This window comes from Polypterus senegalus, chromosome 11 (assembly GCF_016835505.1).
Source record: "Polypterus senegalus isolate Bchr_013 chromosome 11, ASM1683550v1, whole genome shotgun sequence".
Classification (NCBI taxonomy): Eukaryota; Metazoa; Chordata; class Cladistia; order Polypteriformes; family Polypteridae; genus Polypterus; species Polypterus senegalus.
Window position 1 is genome coordinate 149,572,899 of NC_053164.1, and position 15,767 is coordinate 149,588,665.

Sequence of the window (15,767 nt, forward strand, 5' to 3'; positions counted from 1 at the left end):
AAATAACTAACCTCACACCTCACACAATAATAAGCAAACTAACCCTTGACAGCTTGTGATCACTCTTTGTACAGGCGTCCATGAAGGTCTGTGCGATGACCGACAGGGAAGCATCCACCACCTCGTGGACATGGATGTCAAATATGAAGTGAGGATTTTTCAGGATGTTCACCCAGAACCTTAGTGGCAAACTACAGATAAAACATTCAGTGTTAGACATACCGTAGGTTATCTGGTGGTTGATCTTGGTAATTGCACATGGGGCGGGTAGCAACTTTACCTGTTGGTTTTCCATATGTGTATAGTCTCTTCATCTACATTTTCATGCTTCTCTCCTTGTTCATCCAGGAAGTCAAAGAAATACTTCACCGCTGGAGGCACCACAGCACTAGAGCAGAGGACGCTGCGGAAAAAGTTATCCACAAACTGCTGCAGAGTGCCCTATATTTTTAAAAAAAAGGCACAAGATTGTGGCACATTCTTCGCTAGGTGGAAATGAAGTAAGAAAGAACAAATCCAATCAGTGAGCATTCAGTAGAGAAGGATACCTTCACTGACAGAAGCCGTGTCAGGTAAATCTCAGTGATGGCCTTGGCCTTCTCCTTCATGCTCCCACCCTTTGATTTGACCTCCTCCACTTCATCTGCTGAGCGAACTAGATGCCATACTTTGTTTTCCTCAAGCAAAGCATTTCCTGTAATAATGAGACAAATGTTCAGAGTCAAGGGGGGCAGGGGTCAGAGAAAACAAATACAGTAGTTATAGTGACCTTAGTGGAGTTTACAGTCATCTCTCAACTGTTATAATGTGCTTATCACAAGGAAGGGAATATTATTTTTCCAAAAATGCCTCTCACTAAAAAGAACAAACTCACTGTTATATTGAGGTTTTCAAAGGAAAAACATGTACCCATATTGATTTTCAGTTTGGAGCAGGGCATTAATTCCATCTGCTGCAGCTCAGCTCCAGACTTCTGGGTCAAATCATGGCCTGAGCACCTTTTGTGTCCAGTTTGTATGTCTTTTTTGTGTTGTTTTTTTCTATCATATCTCAAACATGTGTGTGTTGGATATTAGGGGACTCTAATTTTGCCCCATATGAGTTAGTAGAATGTCTTACAGAGTTGTGTCCTGTGATACACTGGCAATCTTTTCCACCTTGTATGCAATGTTTCCAAAGTAGCCTTCAGCCACCATGACTCTAACTTAGATTAAAGGATAAGCTTGTTATTTTTCAAGTCAGAGATCTTCATAAACATGGTATGAATTAATTTTTCCACATAAAATTATGTTCTAAAGTGAAGTGTATTTTACATTTTAATTTTAAAAATACCTTGTCTGTTCTCGCAGCTTACAAAAGGGCTAATGAGGTCCATACCTGAATCAAAAAACCTTACAGCTTACCAAATACATCCACTTTAAAGGAGCAAAGGTTTCAACATAAGAAAACATGTCTTCCACGTTTATGAGGCATCCTTGTCATAATGTAAGATTTAATTATTTTAGCGCGGATTCGTGGTCCTGTTTTTCTTGAGGAAAGAACACATTGCTTATTCACTCATCTGCTCACAGTCCCCAACATTGGTGAAGTTATGGCAGCCACGAACACCCTTTGCCAAGCTGTATTACACTTAATATCCTACTTTGCTTCTGCAATTTTGTTTCTTCAGTGGTTGTATGTATCATGTACCAGTGCATGCTACCCAACAGGACTTGACTTGAGTGGTTATGTTCTGCCATGGCTTGCAAGAACAGACACATGTGTGCTTAAATGATTCGATTATTTTTTCCTAAACAGCGCTGACTTTTTGCCCATTACATTCGGTGTAGTTGTTATTTTACTTAGCCTACAGAACAAGAGGAGGAGAAGTGAAAAGAGCACATGTGAGTTTCATTGTACTTTGTACACATAACAATGAATCTGAACTGAACCAATTACACTGTACTGTATTTTTAATACAAGCTTTGTAATTTTTAAACTAGCCAAACCACCCTTTTAAAAGGAGCTACAAATAACTAGCCATCTAAATAAGAAGGTGTGAATGAGCAGCTATCAACAGCCTCGTGGAGGAGTCACTCTTGCGGATGATATGATGATAAAAGAATTGAGGATGTGTTTAAATGAGTAAAGTCACTCAGACCAAACAATCTGTAAATGCATGGGGAGAACATGCAAAACTCCTGCAGGACATAGCACTGTGAGGCAAGAATAAGAGCTTCACACTGTCACTGTGCCTACGTTAAAACACAAGTACTGAACTTACTAAACTTCACCTTGATTGAGCATAGGTAACTTGTTATTGCTAAACTGACTATAGCCTGTATGTGTGCGTTTACCCTGCTACAGGGGTCGCTATTGTCTTCCCTGTGATGATCCTGTCTTCAAGGATGGATGGATGTCTATACCAAGGGCTTGAAGTAGGCTTAGCGGAGCACAGAGGCACCTCACGTTCCAACATTACTCCAGAATCCAAGGGGGACACCCAAGACTCCTCAATATCATATACTTATATCAATGTGTGGAATTAAATGAAAATGTAATATTAATACCGTATTGCAAAGATAACCAAGACGGCAACAACACGGTGTATACCACTATTAATTTGGTTCCACTTTTAGCACTGCCTAGAACTTCGATTCCATTTTTAATTGTATGCTATGGGCTAGCTTAATATTGTTTCTCACTGTAGCACACATTATCAATCCAGCAACACCATAAATATGCGAAACAATGAAAATGGATGGATGGATAGATAGATGAAATATGCTTCCATTTTAGGAAAAAAATATAAGCGATTGTAATGCGTGACTGTTTCAGCTATTATTTTCAAAACAGAGACTGCATTTTATGTTTGGCCTAAATAATGTCAATAACGGTCAGGGCTGTGAAGTCGGAGTCAAATGCAATTAATGGGTTACTGGAGTCTAAGTTGGGACAAATGTACTGACACTGACTAATTCTAAATTGTAATTAAATTTGTTAAAATTTCTAATTTCACATATACTAATTTGATTAAAGTATTTTTATTCTAGCTTTCTGATAAAAATATAGGCTCTTTTTTAAATTTTGTATGTTTTGTTTAATGTTAAGTTTGAAATTTCTTTAATAAATAACATACAAAAAGCCACAATGGCATCACAACAGCCTTTAAACCCAACTTAACAAGTTAGGGATTTATATTGGGATGGATGGATGGATGGATGGATAGATAACTTTATTAATCCCAAGGGGAAATTCACATACAGCAGCATGCTAATTTAAAGAGTGATAAAAATGCAGGTATAACACACAATAACTTTGTATAATATTAATGTTTAAAACCCGGGTGGAATTGAAGAGTCGCATAGTGTGGGGGAGGAACGATCTCCTCGGTCTGTCAGTGGAGCATAAACAGTGACAGCAGTCTGTTCGCTGAAGCTGCTCCTCTGTCTGGAGATGATACAGTTCAGTAGATGCAGTGGATTATCCGTGATCAGTGCCTGTCACTCTACCAGGCATGTCAAAATGTCCAGCTCCGCGCCTACAAAAGAGCCTGCCTTCCTTGTATCTTGTGTGTTATGTGCTTTTAATCAACATAGTAAATATATGAGTTTAATTTAAAAAAGAGGAGTTGGAGTTAGTGGTAAGATAAGTTGAGGAGTCACATTCAGAGTTGAAGGTTTTTGAGTACCAACTCCACAGCCCTGATAATAGAGCTTGCTAATTACTTTCCGAGATGAATACATGCCCCTCGGACTGAAAGGCCGCTGCAGAGGAGAAAAAGACTGAATTTCAAAAATGGCTAAATATCAAAAAAACAATGTTTTGCTTTTTGATTTTTTTTTCCTTCTTGAATCAACATGGATATGCTGATTTGCAATATGTATGTTATCTGAAGATGCAGATCAATATTTAATAACATTTTTGGCTTAAAAAGTGGACATTTGTTAAGTTTTATGGCTTTTTCTATCTATGAACACATGTCCCCATCAGCCCCATTGTAAGCTGCCAGAACAGACAAGGTATTTTTAAAACGTATAAAAATGCTTCACCTTAAAACAATTTTATGTGGCAAATTAAAATATACCATGCTTGTGAAGAAATAACTGTGACCTGAAAAATACTTAACTTATCCTTTAACTGAGTTCAGTGATGAATGGGCAGACTTTCAAAGGGCAGAGAAAGTTTAGCTATGTGCTGTCTTTCTTTAAGCAGAAGATCTTAAAAATGGAATTGCATATTTTTACATAATTTTTACATTTACATTACATTTTACATTGAATTTTTACATTGAGAAAGTGTCTTTCAATTTTTCACGAGTTGGTAAACATTTTAGGAAACCTTCCAAGGGGAGAAAAAAATTAGTTATATAAACTGGCATGATTTCTGGAATGGTCATATTTTGGGAGGGAAACATTGGGTCCACAGAACTCTAAGATGACAACTTGGGTTCTGCACTTAGTAATGTCTGTGGCCTTGAGCCTACAAGAATAAAACCACTGAGCGAGAGTGGTGCTCATAAGATATTACTACGTACATAAACCATTGCAGCCCATCTAAATTTACTGAATATTACCTGAATACTCCGCAGTGCTACTGAATCACAACCCTGTACTATAATTAAGCAAGTAAGATGGTGGATGAATGCATTTTGTTTAAAAAGGTTTCTTTATCTGTTATATCTTAAATGAAGATTAGTTCAAATTCTTGCAGGATAAAAAAAAAAAAAAATCCAAGTGTCATAAACTTTTTGTCACAAATGCAGATGTATAGAACATAGATGGTTTAAAGACATTCACATGGAAGATTTATTTTTTTGCCCAGTGAAAGACTAAAGTTTAAAGTCCACAACAAGAGTAATATATTGAGTTTAACAGGATACCAGACTGATGCAAATTGGGAACGAATCCTTGTCTTTTCTGGGCCCAAAGAGTCAGGTTGGGGGCCATAGAAAAACAAAACTGCTCATAGCAGCTAGATGACTGTTTTTAACTTGAAAAGTTATACAATATTTAGCAGTCCACCATTTCATTAGGGTTTCATGGTCCTAGTATAGCATTTACAACAGGGAAGAGATACTTGAAACCACAAGGAAGAATAACGGTAGTGAACAATGGATTACATACGTTCCTCCATAGGGTCCTGGTGGTGTTCCTCAGGCTGCTGAAGGTGGAGAACTTTGGACAATACTAAAGTGGCATTATCTCTGACCTGTAATCAGGAAACATTATTAAAGTAATAAATGGTATCTATCAGCGTTATAGCAACATAATCAATAAAACAGATAAGGGTTAGGCTCACATTATAATGGGCAAGTGTATTCATACGTTTCCAACGGCCATCTTTCTGGGATGTGAGGTCCAAGTCTGACAATATCTGACCAGTGGAGCCAGGCCGCCACTCTGCATAGAGACAGTAATGTTGTCACTCAAGCTGTAGCACAGTGTAAAGACAAGCATTGGCTTAGTACTAGGACTTACCCAGCAACACGCTATCTGCCTTAGGCCTCTGAGAGTATGGTACATTTCTAAAGGCTTGCTCAATGACCTTTTCTTTAACCTGAGAGACTGTGTCACAGCTCAAAACTTTCACAGGAACCACATCAGGGCCCTCGCCTTGCACCAAGACCTGCAACGTCTACAACAGAGAGAAATGCATCAGATTTTTGCATTTCAGTTCAGTGGTAGAAATACTGGGATAAACAAATGAGCACAAGGTGGGAATAAGTGGTGGAGATGAAGATAAAAGAGAGGGTAGCTTCAATGTATGATGTAAGAAAACAGAAAATAAAGACCAGAGGTTTGCAGGTCAAAAGAGGGCCTCACCAGGACACCGTACTCTACATCATCTCCCAGTAGTCCAGTGTCATTCAAAGTGTATTTAGCTTTCTTCAGTACTGCATCGACAGGTCCCTTCTCCACCTGGTGCTTAATGGCTTTGAAGAGCTTGTAAAGTGGTTCCCCAGCAGAATCCTACAGGTCAACAAAAAGAAAAGGCACTTATGCAGCTTCCACAACCCACCCATCAATCCCCACCTTCTCAACTATCACTTACATAAAAGCCATATATTTTTCTTGGGATATATCTAGTCACCCGGTTATTTTTTTAAAATTTTGCCATCATTATTGACAAGAGTGGCAGCAGCAAAGACCACAGAATTTTATTAATATTAAGTGTAGAGTCTGGTTAACTTTGGTGAATTAAATACTGTGTGCCAGCTGTGACCAGGGAAATGGAGATCTCATGTGTTGCTTTTAGTAACAAAGTCTCAATTCAGGCAAGAGAAGTGTCCACACGATAGACTAAAGCTTGGAGGACACCACCTGACTCTATGCCGTAGAATCCAACTGCTTAACTGGTCTAAAAATAAATCTTCCACTCTTTCAAAACGTAGCACTAGTCAACCTCAGGCACCCATATGCTGTGCCATCTTACCTTAAGGAACTGATATAAGCAGATGGACATCCAGTTGCAAAGCATTCTCTCCACCACTGTCTCTGACCTAAAATGAGAAAAGTAGACCTTCAGAATATTGCACCCCTATGTATTCTTTTCACATGATCAACTGCTGTTGTTTTTATTAGTTTTAATATATTCATAGTACTAGACAAGCTGAAAATTATGCTGACTACCCCTCTAATTTGATCCTGTAATTCCTTTATTTTCTATTTTACATTTTTCATTACAGGGACTACTGCCTGAATTTGACACTGTGACTTTTCTGCTGCTGTCCAAGTGACCTGTACTGAGGTAGATCAGAATGTGTTCAATTGGATTTACAGTCAGTAGGTAGTCTCACCTGCGAAGCATCAGCTTAGGGTTCTTGGCCACATACTGCTCCATGAGCTCCAGCAGTAGGGTTCTCATGATGTCTGTATAGTACTCCAGTTTTCCATGCAATGCCACAGTTAACAAAGATGCAAAGTACACCTTAACTCTTGCATTAAAGTCTCGCTGGCCTTCCAAGGTGTGAATGAACTATAAAGAGACACTAGCATTAGAAGGTAGCCATTAAAGTATAAAGTTCATCAAGATAAATAAGACGAGTCTGAATTTTCAGCTTGATCAAGATAGGGCATTAGAATGAACTTAAGAATATTCCCATTTGGCAGTTCTTGAAAGTAACCATAACCCTAAAATTAAGTAGGTTTTCTGTTTTCAGAGAGATTTATGCCATCTTAGGATCTATATGCTTTCAGAGTTCACATGTTCTTTTGAATATTTTGCACAATATGGATCCCCTAATTTTGAAATCACAGAAATAATCAACATACTTCACATCTTCCTCACATTTGATATGCCCTGAATTTTCTAATTTCTGAAAATAATTCTGTGCACTTTCAGCATTCTGTCTGTACACCCATTATAGCAGACCCCTTACACTTATGAGGAATGGTTTGCTGTTGAGAAGGTTGGAGAACTGGTTGAGCGCCTGTTCCACTGTATGGCGGCGGGCCTCAGGAATGTCCAGTTTCCCAGTCACCATCACATCATTCTCTCCATCTTTGGAAGGCAGGAAGAAGACACGATCAGTGTATGTCTTATAGTCCAGGAAAGGAATTCCAGCCTCATTGAGGTCGTTTGTTTGGTCTTCCATTTCAATCATCAGGTCTGCAGAGATTAACGTTTACAGAGCGATTAGTGTATGTCAATAGATAGTCCCAACTTTTTGAATCACACTGGGTACCATTAACTATCTTAACCAATTACATGTTTACTTTCTTGGATTCCTGGGCCCTTAATAAAACTCTAGCAACCACCTACCTAAAAAATATCTCTCTGATTTTGTTTGCTGCTGGACCAGACTTAAAAAACCATCACACACTTCAGTGGGCTTGCCAGACCCTCAATTCTTTTCTCAATGGTATGATTAGATCACTGTCACACCTATGCTGGAGTCTCACCTGTAAACTCCTTTTTACAGCGGTCCCTCACACTTTCCTCCAGGTTTTCCAGCTGGTGGCGCACTTTCTCATACTCTCGCTCAGCTTGCCGACTCTTTCTCCTGAAAGGTAGAACTGGGGAGTTAAAAGTTGACATTCATAACAGAGAGCTCAATCAATTGAATCCAGACATGTGTTCTACCTGTAGCAGTAAACAGATATGACAATGATGGCCAGCATGGGGATGATAACCACAGGAAGAATAATGTCCAGTGGCATGGGACTATCTGGGCCCTCGTAGTTCACTTTTCCCAAAATCCAGGACCTGAAGCCGAAAACAACCTGCAAGAAAATAACAGTGGTTACACAATGCTGACAGTATTCTGTGTAGGACTTCTATCTCTGCTGTTTTCTCACTGCAATTTCCCTTTGCATTAAATACCCATATATCAACAGACATTTGCCTCCATTAACTGTCATGCTTACCTCAAAGTCCGGCATACTTTCACGTGTGTCCCTCCTGACACGTTTGGCACGAGGTTGTGTGGCGGGGGGTTCGCACAAGAGTTCCTGGTTCAGGAGTGCTTTGATGGTGCATTGTTCATCACCTACAAACGCCTTGGCCTCCTTCTCTGTCATTGCAAGGTTTAAGTTTTTGCCCTTCAGAGAGACAAAGTAGAAATGGCCTATACATTCTCCAGCTGCCAGAAGCAAAAGACTAGAATTCTAGTACTTGCATAATTCAGACTTACTGCCACAGATATGACAGCTGCTTTCTTGAAGACATGATCTGTGTCAACATTAAAGACAGGGTCATCGTGATATTTGAAGTTTACTACCATTTCCCGGTCATCAAGGACAATGTATGTGAGCATGTTGTCTTCAACTGTCTGTCCCACTTTGGGGGTAAGAAAATACATGGTGGATTCATTCATAATCCCTCCTTTATGCTCAGACTGCTGAGAGACAAGAACAGGTGAAATATAATAAAAATCATCTAAAAATATTGATTGGTATAGCTGTAGTAGAAAGACAATCTCACCACATATGTGTAATCTGCCTTTGATGATGAACTCTTCACACGCATAACTGCATTCTGGATCACATCAAAACCTGTGCCAGTCACTGTTACATTCCTGCCACCACTTCAAGAGACAGAAACTGGGTGAAAAGGTGACACTCACAGAAAATACCCAATAGGGTAAAAAAAAAAGAGCTATGGACAATGGCTACTGGGGTGCTCCAAAAAGGAAGTAGCATACAGCATGCAATGATTTAAAACTAATGAAGATGTCATACCTCCCAAAGCTGCTATCAGGCTCGATTTTTGTGATGGTAGGGTTATCAACATATTCAAAATGTAGCCCACTCTTCTCTGTGAATTTTCCGTACTTCACTTTAACTTCTTTATCTGCCTCCCTCAGATCCCCAGGAAACTCTCCTGTCTTGCAGATGATCTGTTCGCCAAACTCCACTCTGCAGGACAAAAAGTTATGATTCTTAACTCTCCCGCACCTGTAATCTATCTGTTCAATATCTGGGTATATCAAACAGAGAATAGAGATCAATATAAATGATTACCCAGAGGCAAGTGGGGCAGACTCCAACTGCCCCAAAAAAGGTCAGCTGATTACAATAAATCTATAAACTGAAAAAAATGCATAAATAAACATATACAAAATTTACTTGAGAAGATTACATAAAATAAGCTAAAAACCTTAAATACAATTTTTTGATAAGTCATAAATCTTCTAATAAGGAAAACAACATTTAATGGCTTTATATAAAAACTTTTCACTTGCTTTCACTTTGTGTGGCGTGCTTTCTGAAAGTAGGCAAGACATTCTCTTAATAAACCATCCAACCCCTGCAAAATGGGCAGAATTATGTCGAGTGTATTTCACTCTGTGAGACAATTTACATGACAAGATCCACCAACTAAAATATGAGTATTTAACAACATGGCACACTTCCACTGCATTAGTCACAATCATGACTTCATGCCTTCCACAATGGATGTTACTCTCCACACCCTTCACAAAACATGGCTGACTGTATGACAAGTTGAATGAGGCCAACCATTTTGTCAGGGAAAAGCATTTCATAAAACCTACAGTATGTATGTGTCTTATGATAAAGAACACTTGGAGCCTATCAGAAGAACCTAAATTCCCTTTTCTGGTAAAAAAAAATATTTGAAAATAAATATGTACTCACACAGTGCACTTTGTGCCACTGATTTCAACAAGCACATCATCCTTAGTGCCAACATCCAGATCAACTCCTTTGATGATAACGTTTGTGCCACCAGCTTTCTGACCCTTTGTTGGTTGAATATCATTAGGCTGGGGATCCTGGATTAAATGAAAAAGGAAAGTCAGTGAAACAATGGTCATGCAGGCACAAATTTGGTAAACCTTGTGCCTACAGTGTCAGCTCTGTCAACCATTTTGATCTCTCTCTGCTCTGACCTTATAGGTAAAGTTGAATTTGGAGCTCCCCGATTTTCCATTTCTCAGTTCCAGCAAAACATCTCCTTCAACAGCCACCGCTGATGCACCAGTTTCGCAAACTACGCTGGAAAAAACAGAATAACATGTTCAAAATCCCATTAACTAACCAAAGATCACATACTTATTGTCAGTTCATCCACTCAACCTGCTTCTCCTTGGATTGCTTGTAGCTGAGGCGTAGCCTCACAGCTTATGCCATCCTATGGAAAATGCCAGTCTGTTGCAGGGTTCATTCATTCTAGGCCCATTTAATATTGAGACTTAACTTAATGTCAGGCCTTTAGACTGTGTGAGGAAGACCAGAGTTCTTGGAGGAGACCCATATAAACATGGAGGAATCATGCAAATTCCACAGAAAATAAACCATTACCAGGAACCAAATCAGGGAACTAAGTATTCAAAAGTGGCAAGACTTCCTGGTGTGCCATCTAATTTAAACTGAAACACAGTTCACTATTGGCAGAACAATGAAATGTATTAGCAAATCACTAACACATAAAAAGACTGGAGTAGAACACTTTCTCTGTCTCTCTCCATAGCTATGTGTGTATTGCTGCCCTCTACTATAAACATGCTCAAATGACTTTCAAATCTGAATACAATTTCTCACCTTTTAACTTTTCCCTTTCTGACCTTTTCTCAAAAATGTTCAATGTCACGGTAATAATTGCTTTCTTGCGACCATGTTTCGTTCCCTTTCAATTTTCCTACTCCAAATTCCTTATTTTCACGTTTCCCCATAATATGCTTAATTTAATTTACTGCACTCCCTATACATACATGCTGTGATACCCATCTAAAAAAAAAATATGAGCTGAAATCTACATAATCAATGTAGATCTCAGTGTTTGCATTTGCAGGGCACCGTGCAGTATTACATGCCATTTGGTATGAGATTCGTGAAAACAGTGTTAATGGTTGTGATGCGCCATCTATTGGAATGACAAATGCAATGCATTTTATTAATACTATATTTATGATGCGGCATCTTTCGGAATGACATAGAATCATAGCAGCTGGATGGACACACAGACAGACACACTGGCACTTATCCTTTTACTAAGGAGGATTCTCACTTTAAGACATACTCTTTTACTTTGTACTTACCTTTCTTAAAATATACACAAAATTAAACTTGTCGTAAGTAAAACCCCAGATTTAAGCTCTCAAATCAACTTAAGTTCAGTATTGCAGGAGTCTGGAGCCTATCCTGGCAGTCCCGGGCACAAGACAGGAAACAATTCAGACATGGGCACCAGTCAATGGCAGGCGCTACTCTCTCACACATGCACACTCACATGGGGCTAATTTCGAATTAACAGTTGTCATACACGTAAGCATGGGGATTGTCTCACAGGTTATTTTCAGGGGCAACAAAGTTGAGCACCCAGCACTATCCTCTCTTTCATTTCCTGTCTTGGAGTGGCGGAGCTCTCACAGAAGGAACCTTTTGGTAGCCACGCCTCCTGCCCTATTTAAAAAGAGTACGGACCATAAATCAGTATTCATTTGAGAATCAGCTGCCAAGGAGGTTGGATATTTATTTGGGAGCTAAATTTTGGGCTGCATATTCAACAATTGTGCTGACCTTTTCTTGACCTTTCTTTGGACATTTTATATACATGGGCATACTATGGGAACACAACATTTTTTGATCTCTATTTCTTTCTGTTTTTCAAACCAGGCAACCTACTATGCATCTTTACGATATTCCCTTTAAGAGTACTCTTGGGGATGGGGGTTGGGGAGAAACACTATGAAAGAAAATGTGCAAAACTCCACAAAGAAAGTAATGGAGTGTGATGTGCTAGCCACAGTAGTACATTTAATTTAGCTATCCATTGATATATTTTTATCAAAGACACTTCTCTCAAACTCAGAGTTTTTGTAACTCCCTAGCCATTTCTCCCTTCTCTTAAATTATTTAGGAAGAAGCAAACAAATAACATTTGCTTGTATTGTTTATGGTAGAAACACTTTCATACTACAAATGTAATTAAAGTATAGCAGGCTGCATAATTTGTAGTGAGTGTAATAAAAATAAATTGAAGTGAATTTTGTGATTGTACTGTTCCATTTTATGTCACTCAAAGCCTTTGCCTGTTCCAACAATGCTGGACACAAAACAGTAAGCAAAGATGCATAGAGTGCCAGTCCACCATACAACACTCTCCCACAGACACACACACGTCCATAGCCAAACTAAAGTGCCAGAAAGAAAACATCATGCAGATACAGAGAGAACATACAAACTTTAGGCAGAGTGGTGGTTCTGTGGCTAAGGATCTGCACTGGCAATCGGAAGGTTGCCGGTTCGAATCCTGTAAATGCCAATAGGGACTCTGCTCTGTTGGGCCTTTGAGCAAGGCTCTTAACCTGCAATTGCTGAGCGCTTTGAGTAGTGAGAGAAGCGCTATATAAATGCAAAGAATTATTAAGAATGAGCTAAGATTTAAATCATATATTTTTTTTACAAGTGGTGCACATTTTCTTATTTTACACAACCTCTCTTAAACTAAGTCACGCCTTAAACACACTTTCCATCCTTGTTCTCTACCTTACAGGATGCGCTGTATAACAGGCTCATCACTTGTTTCTTCATAAATGTGCTTCTAGTTTGTGTTCCCCAACTCCTTTTAGAGGTAGGAATCCAATTTTACCCAGCCTTCTTTTTCAAATTTGTGTCTCTGCATTCCATACCCTCCTATATTATTTACCCACCATGACCCATACCTGGTGGAGACGGCATACTTGTCCTCCTTGTGCATGCAGTCTATGCCTGCCACCTGAATTTTGAATATATCCTCTTTTGTGATGCCCATATTGGAGCCTTTGATCGTCACAGAGATGCCTCCCTCCAAGGGCCCTCTGCGTGGTATCATCTAAATGCAGATAAGAACAGGAAAAAATATATTTGAAGTTGCTGAACCCAGATAGTCCTACCATCAGCTCCTTATATAAAGGCTAATATCAAACTCACGTCAAGGATCACGGGTTGGGGGCAATCCAATTCCTCTTCCTCACAGAGCTCCTTGTGCAGACAGGAAATGGATGACTTACACCAAACGCAGTTATATTGGGAGATAGTATTCTTGCAGAGACTACAGTCGTTGCGGCCAAATGAGCAGTTGTAGAGAGTCACTGAACAGAGGACAAATATATTGCTTGAAACTAGTGTCTGGGATATCAAGGTGTATAAAATGAACAGTACTGTATCCTTCTTTCAAAAGAAAAGTGCAAATGGCCAGCTCAAGGCCAACATCCAAAAAAAAGTAAGAGCAACCAACCACACCTTGTACTAATGTCTATCCCCAAACCCAACAGGTTCATCTGCACTCACCACTTAGGTTACTGTCGATGACGTTGTTGCTTTCCATCACAAAGAAGAGAATGCTAGTGCTCTGGCCTTGGTCATAAGAGAACTAAAGAGAAAGAAACATACAGAGACTGAAAGAGATATGGTGGGGAGGTTGGGGGAGTTCAAAATGGCTCAGCACCATAACATGTCAATGAGGGAATGAGTGTACTGCTTCCTAAATCACACTGTAATCAGCATTAAAAATGATGCATGTCTGCAAGGATGGGAAAGACTACGGGGAGGAAAACTGAACCACATTATTTAGTAGAAGACTGGAGCTATGCTACTAACTGAAGCAGGCTATGTGTTGGTTTTCCAGCCTTTTAGGTTTATACTGGTTATGGCAGTGCAATGTTGGTGGAATAGTGTGTAAGCCACAGAGGCAATGGGGTTAATCAGGACTTAAATATGAATTAGCTTGAATGTACTGTTATTTAAAGTTACTAGGCGTGGTCATCCTTGTCAAAGACTTTACTGGCACATAGGATTCCGACAAAAAGAGGCCAGCTCTGCTGCTAGTTCCTAATCAGATCTTGAATTTTCTGTTCTGCAGTATTTAAGGGGTCAGTAACTTTTAAGTAGCCTTGTGTGTCACTTCAGATTTAACAGGTACTCACTCTTGGACCATGGAAAAGATAAGACTTGTCGTTCTTTAGAACCTCCACATCTGAATCCATGAGTGTTGCGCTAACCTTTAATAACTTGTCCTAATCAAATAAAAACAAAAAAAAGATTGGACAGAGGTACAAAATTTTGATCTTACTAAAGAAAAGTGCACAAAACCAAGCCAGGTATATTTACGTATTTCTACAAAGTGTACCTGGTAAAAGTCTAGGTTTCTCCCAGTGAAGCTTATGCTTTTTTCAATTCCTACAGAGAGTATGTCGGGAGTTGGATGCTCAAACAGGGGGCATTGATTCTCCTAAGCACATTAGAAAAGATGTGATCAGACCAAAAAAAATACGGATGACGCAAAGGTATTTACTGGACAGTGTCCATCAACTGTAGGCAAGAATCTTCACAAACAACAAGATAAAGATCACTCTGAAATCTTGCCTGATTATGCCCAATGGCTTTGTAATCCGGTGATTCGGTGGTTTCTTCACATCTGTGGTCTTTCAAGTTCCACTGGCAGTGCCACTGGCTGGTCACACAAGAGAAGCACCTTTGACAAATAGTGAGCACGAAAAGCTGGTTAGATGAGCTGGTAGCTTTCATGTAACACAGTGGTACTGATACACAATGCCCCAAACCCTTACAGCAACCACAAAACTTACGGCATATTCTTCTGCTTTCTCATGGCTGCACTGCAGTCATAGAACTGGAACATTCCAGAAGCCAGCAGGATGTTACTTTTTGCTAAACTAATCTTCACTTTCACTTCCACAAAATCTGAAAGTACACGAAGCAGGCCTTAGTGACTAAACATGTCCATCACCTATGTGAAGCTGGGTCTTGTAAAGGAGTATAAAGCCAAAAAAGAGCTTGTATTTGTGAATTAGATAAAGGCCAAATATTGTTTTAGGGTCAGGGTCCAAAATAGAAAAAGCGTAGGGATATACTTGAAAACACTGGTAAAATAATGAAATGGGGCAAATTCGTATCAGGGATTGAAACAAGAAAGAAACATGGGCCAGACTATGAGACAATGGCTGAACTGAGAATGGGAAAAACTACTCTGTCAGTTAACAGTGAAATGGAAAGAGTAGTGTGCACACTGTTCAACAGGGGAAACACAGCATACAAATTCTGGACACTGATTCAGAGTCTTAACCGTGGGGATACAGTGTGAAATTTGTGCCTGAAGCAGGAACTGAAGTGTAAGCGTCATAAGAGCATTCTGGAAGCAGCGCCACCACTAAGCCACTGTGCCGCCCCAGTGGATTACATACATTTTTTTAAAAAAATCCACCATGTGTGATGTGCTTCAGAGGACATCACATGTCAGCAATGGTTTTTCAGCATCTCCTCTATTACAGAAAAACAGCTGCAGATCCACAGATCACACTATACAGCAGCCAATAACTGCATGTT

General features: G+C 39.5%; 1 protein-coding gene across 3 annotated transcripts in view; it reads right to left on the reverse strand.

The window, feature by feature from the left end:
* The window catches only part of LOC120539602 (plexin-B2-like), a 66,623-nt gene that overhangs the window by 2,060 nt on the left and 48,796 nt on the right, over window positions 1-15,767 (reverse strand). For 2 of the 3 annotated variants that reach the window (XM_039769854.1, XM_039769852.1), the window contains exons 8-32: window positions 15,011-15,125; window positions 14,790-14,898; window positions 14,554-14,655; window positions 14,351-14,440; window positions 13,716-13,797; window positions 13,356-13,516; window positions 13,109-13,257; window positions 10,334-10,439; window positions 10,080-10,216; window positions 9,162-9,338; window positions 8,905-9,007; window positions 8,615-8,821; window positions 8,349-8,522; window positions 8,065-8,204; window positions 7,884-7,984; window positions 7,361-7,590; window positions 6,779-6,957; window positions 6,415-6,481; window positions 5,805-5,951; window positions 5,460-5,616; window positions 5,281-5,381; window positions 5,106-5,190; window positions 549-694; window positions 281-441; window positions 44-191 (exon numbers count right to left, since the gene is read on the reverse strand). In XM_039769854.1, coding sequence (XP_039625788.1) covers window positions 44-191; window positions 281-441; window positions 549-694; window positions 5,106-5,190; window positions 5,281-5,381; window positions 5,460-5,616; window positions 5,805-5,951; window positions 6,415-6,481; window positions 6,779-6,957; window positions 7,361-7,590; window positions 7,884-7,984; window positions 8,065-8,204; window positions 8,349-8,522; window positions 8,615-8,821; window positions 8,905-9,007; window positions 9,162-9,338; window positions 10,080-10,216; window positions 10,334-10,439; window positions 13,109-13,257; window positions 13,356-13,516; window positions 13,716-13,797; window positions 14,351-14,440; window positions 14,554-14,655; window positions 14,790-14,898; window positions 15,011-15,125 — 3,374 coding nt within the window. The remainder of the gene's footprint in view (window positions 1-43; window positions 192-280; window positions 442-548; window positions 695-5,105; window positions 5,191-5,280; window positions 5,382-5,459; window positions 5,617-5,804; window positions 5,952-6,414; window positions 6,482-6,778; window positions 6,958-7,360; window positions 7,591-7,883; window positions 7,985-8,064; window positions 8,205-8,348; window positions 8,523-8,614; window positions 8,822-8,904; window positions 9,008-9,161; window positions 9,339-10,079; window positions 10,217-10,333; window positions 10,440-13,108; window positions 13,258-13,355; window positions 13,517-13,715; window positions 13,798-14,350; window positions 14,441-14,553; window positions 14,656-14,789; window positions 14,899-15,010; window positions 15,126-15,767) is intronic. The other variant, XM_039769853.1, reaches the window with a different exon arrangement.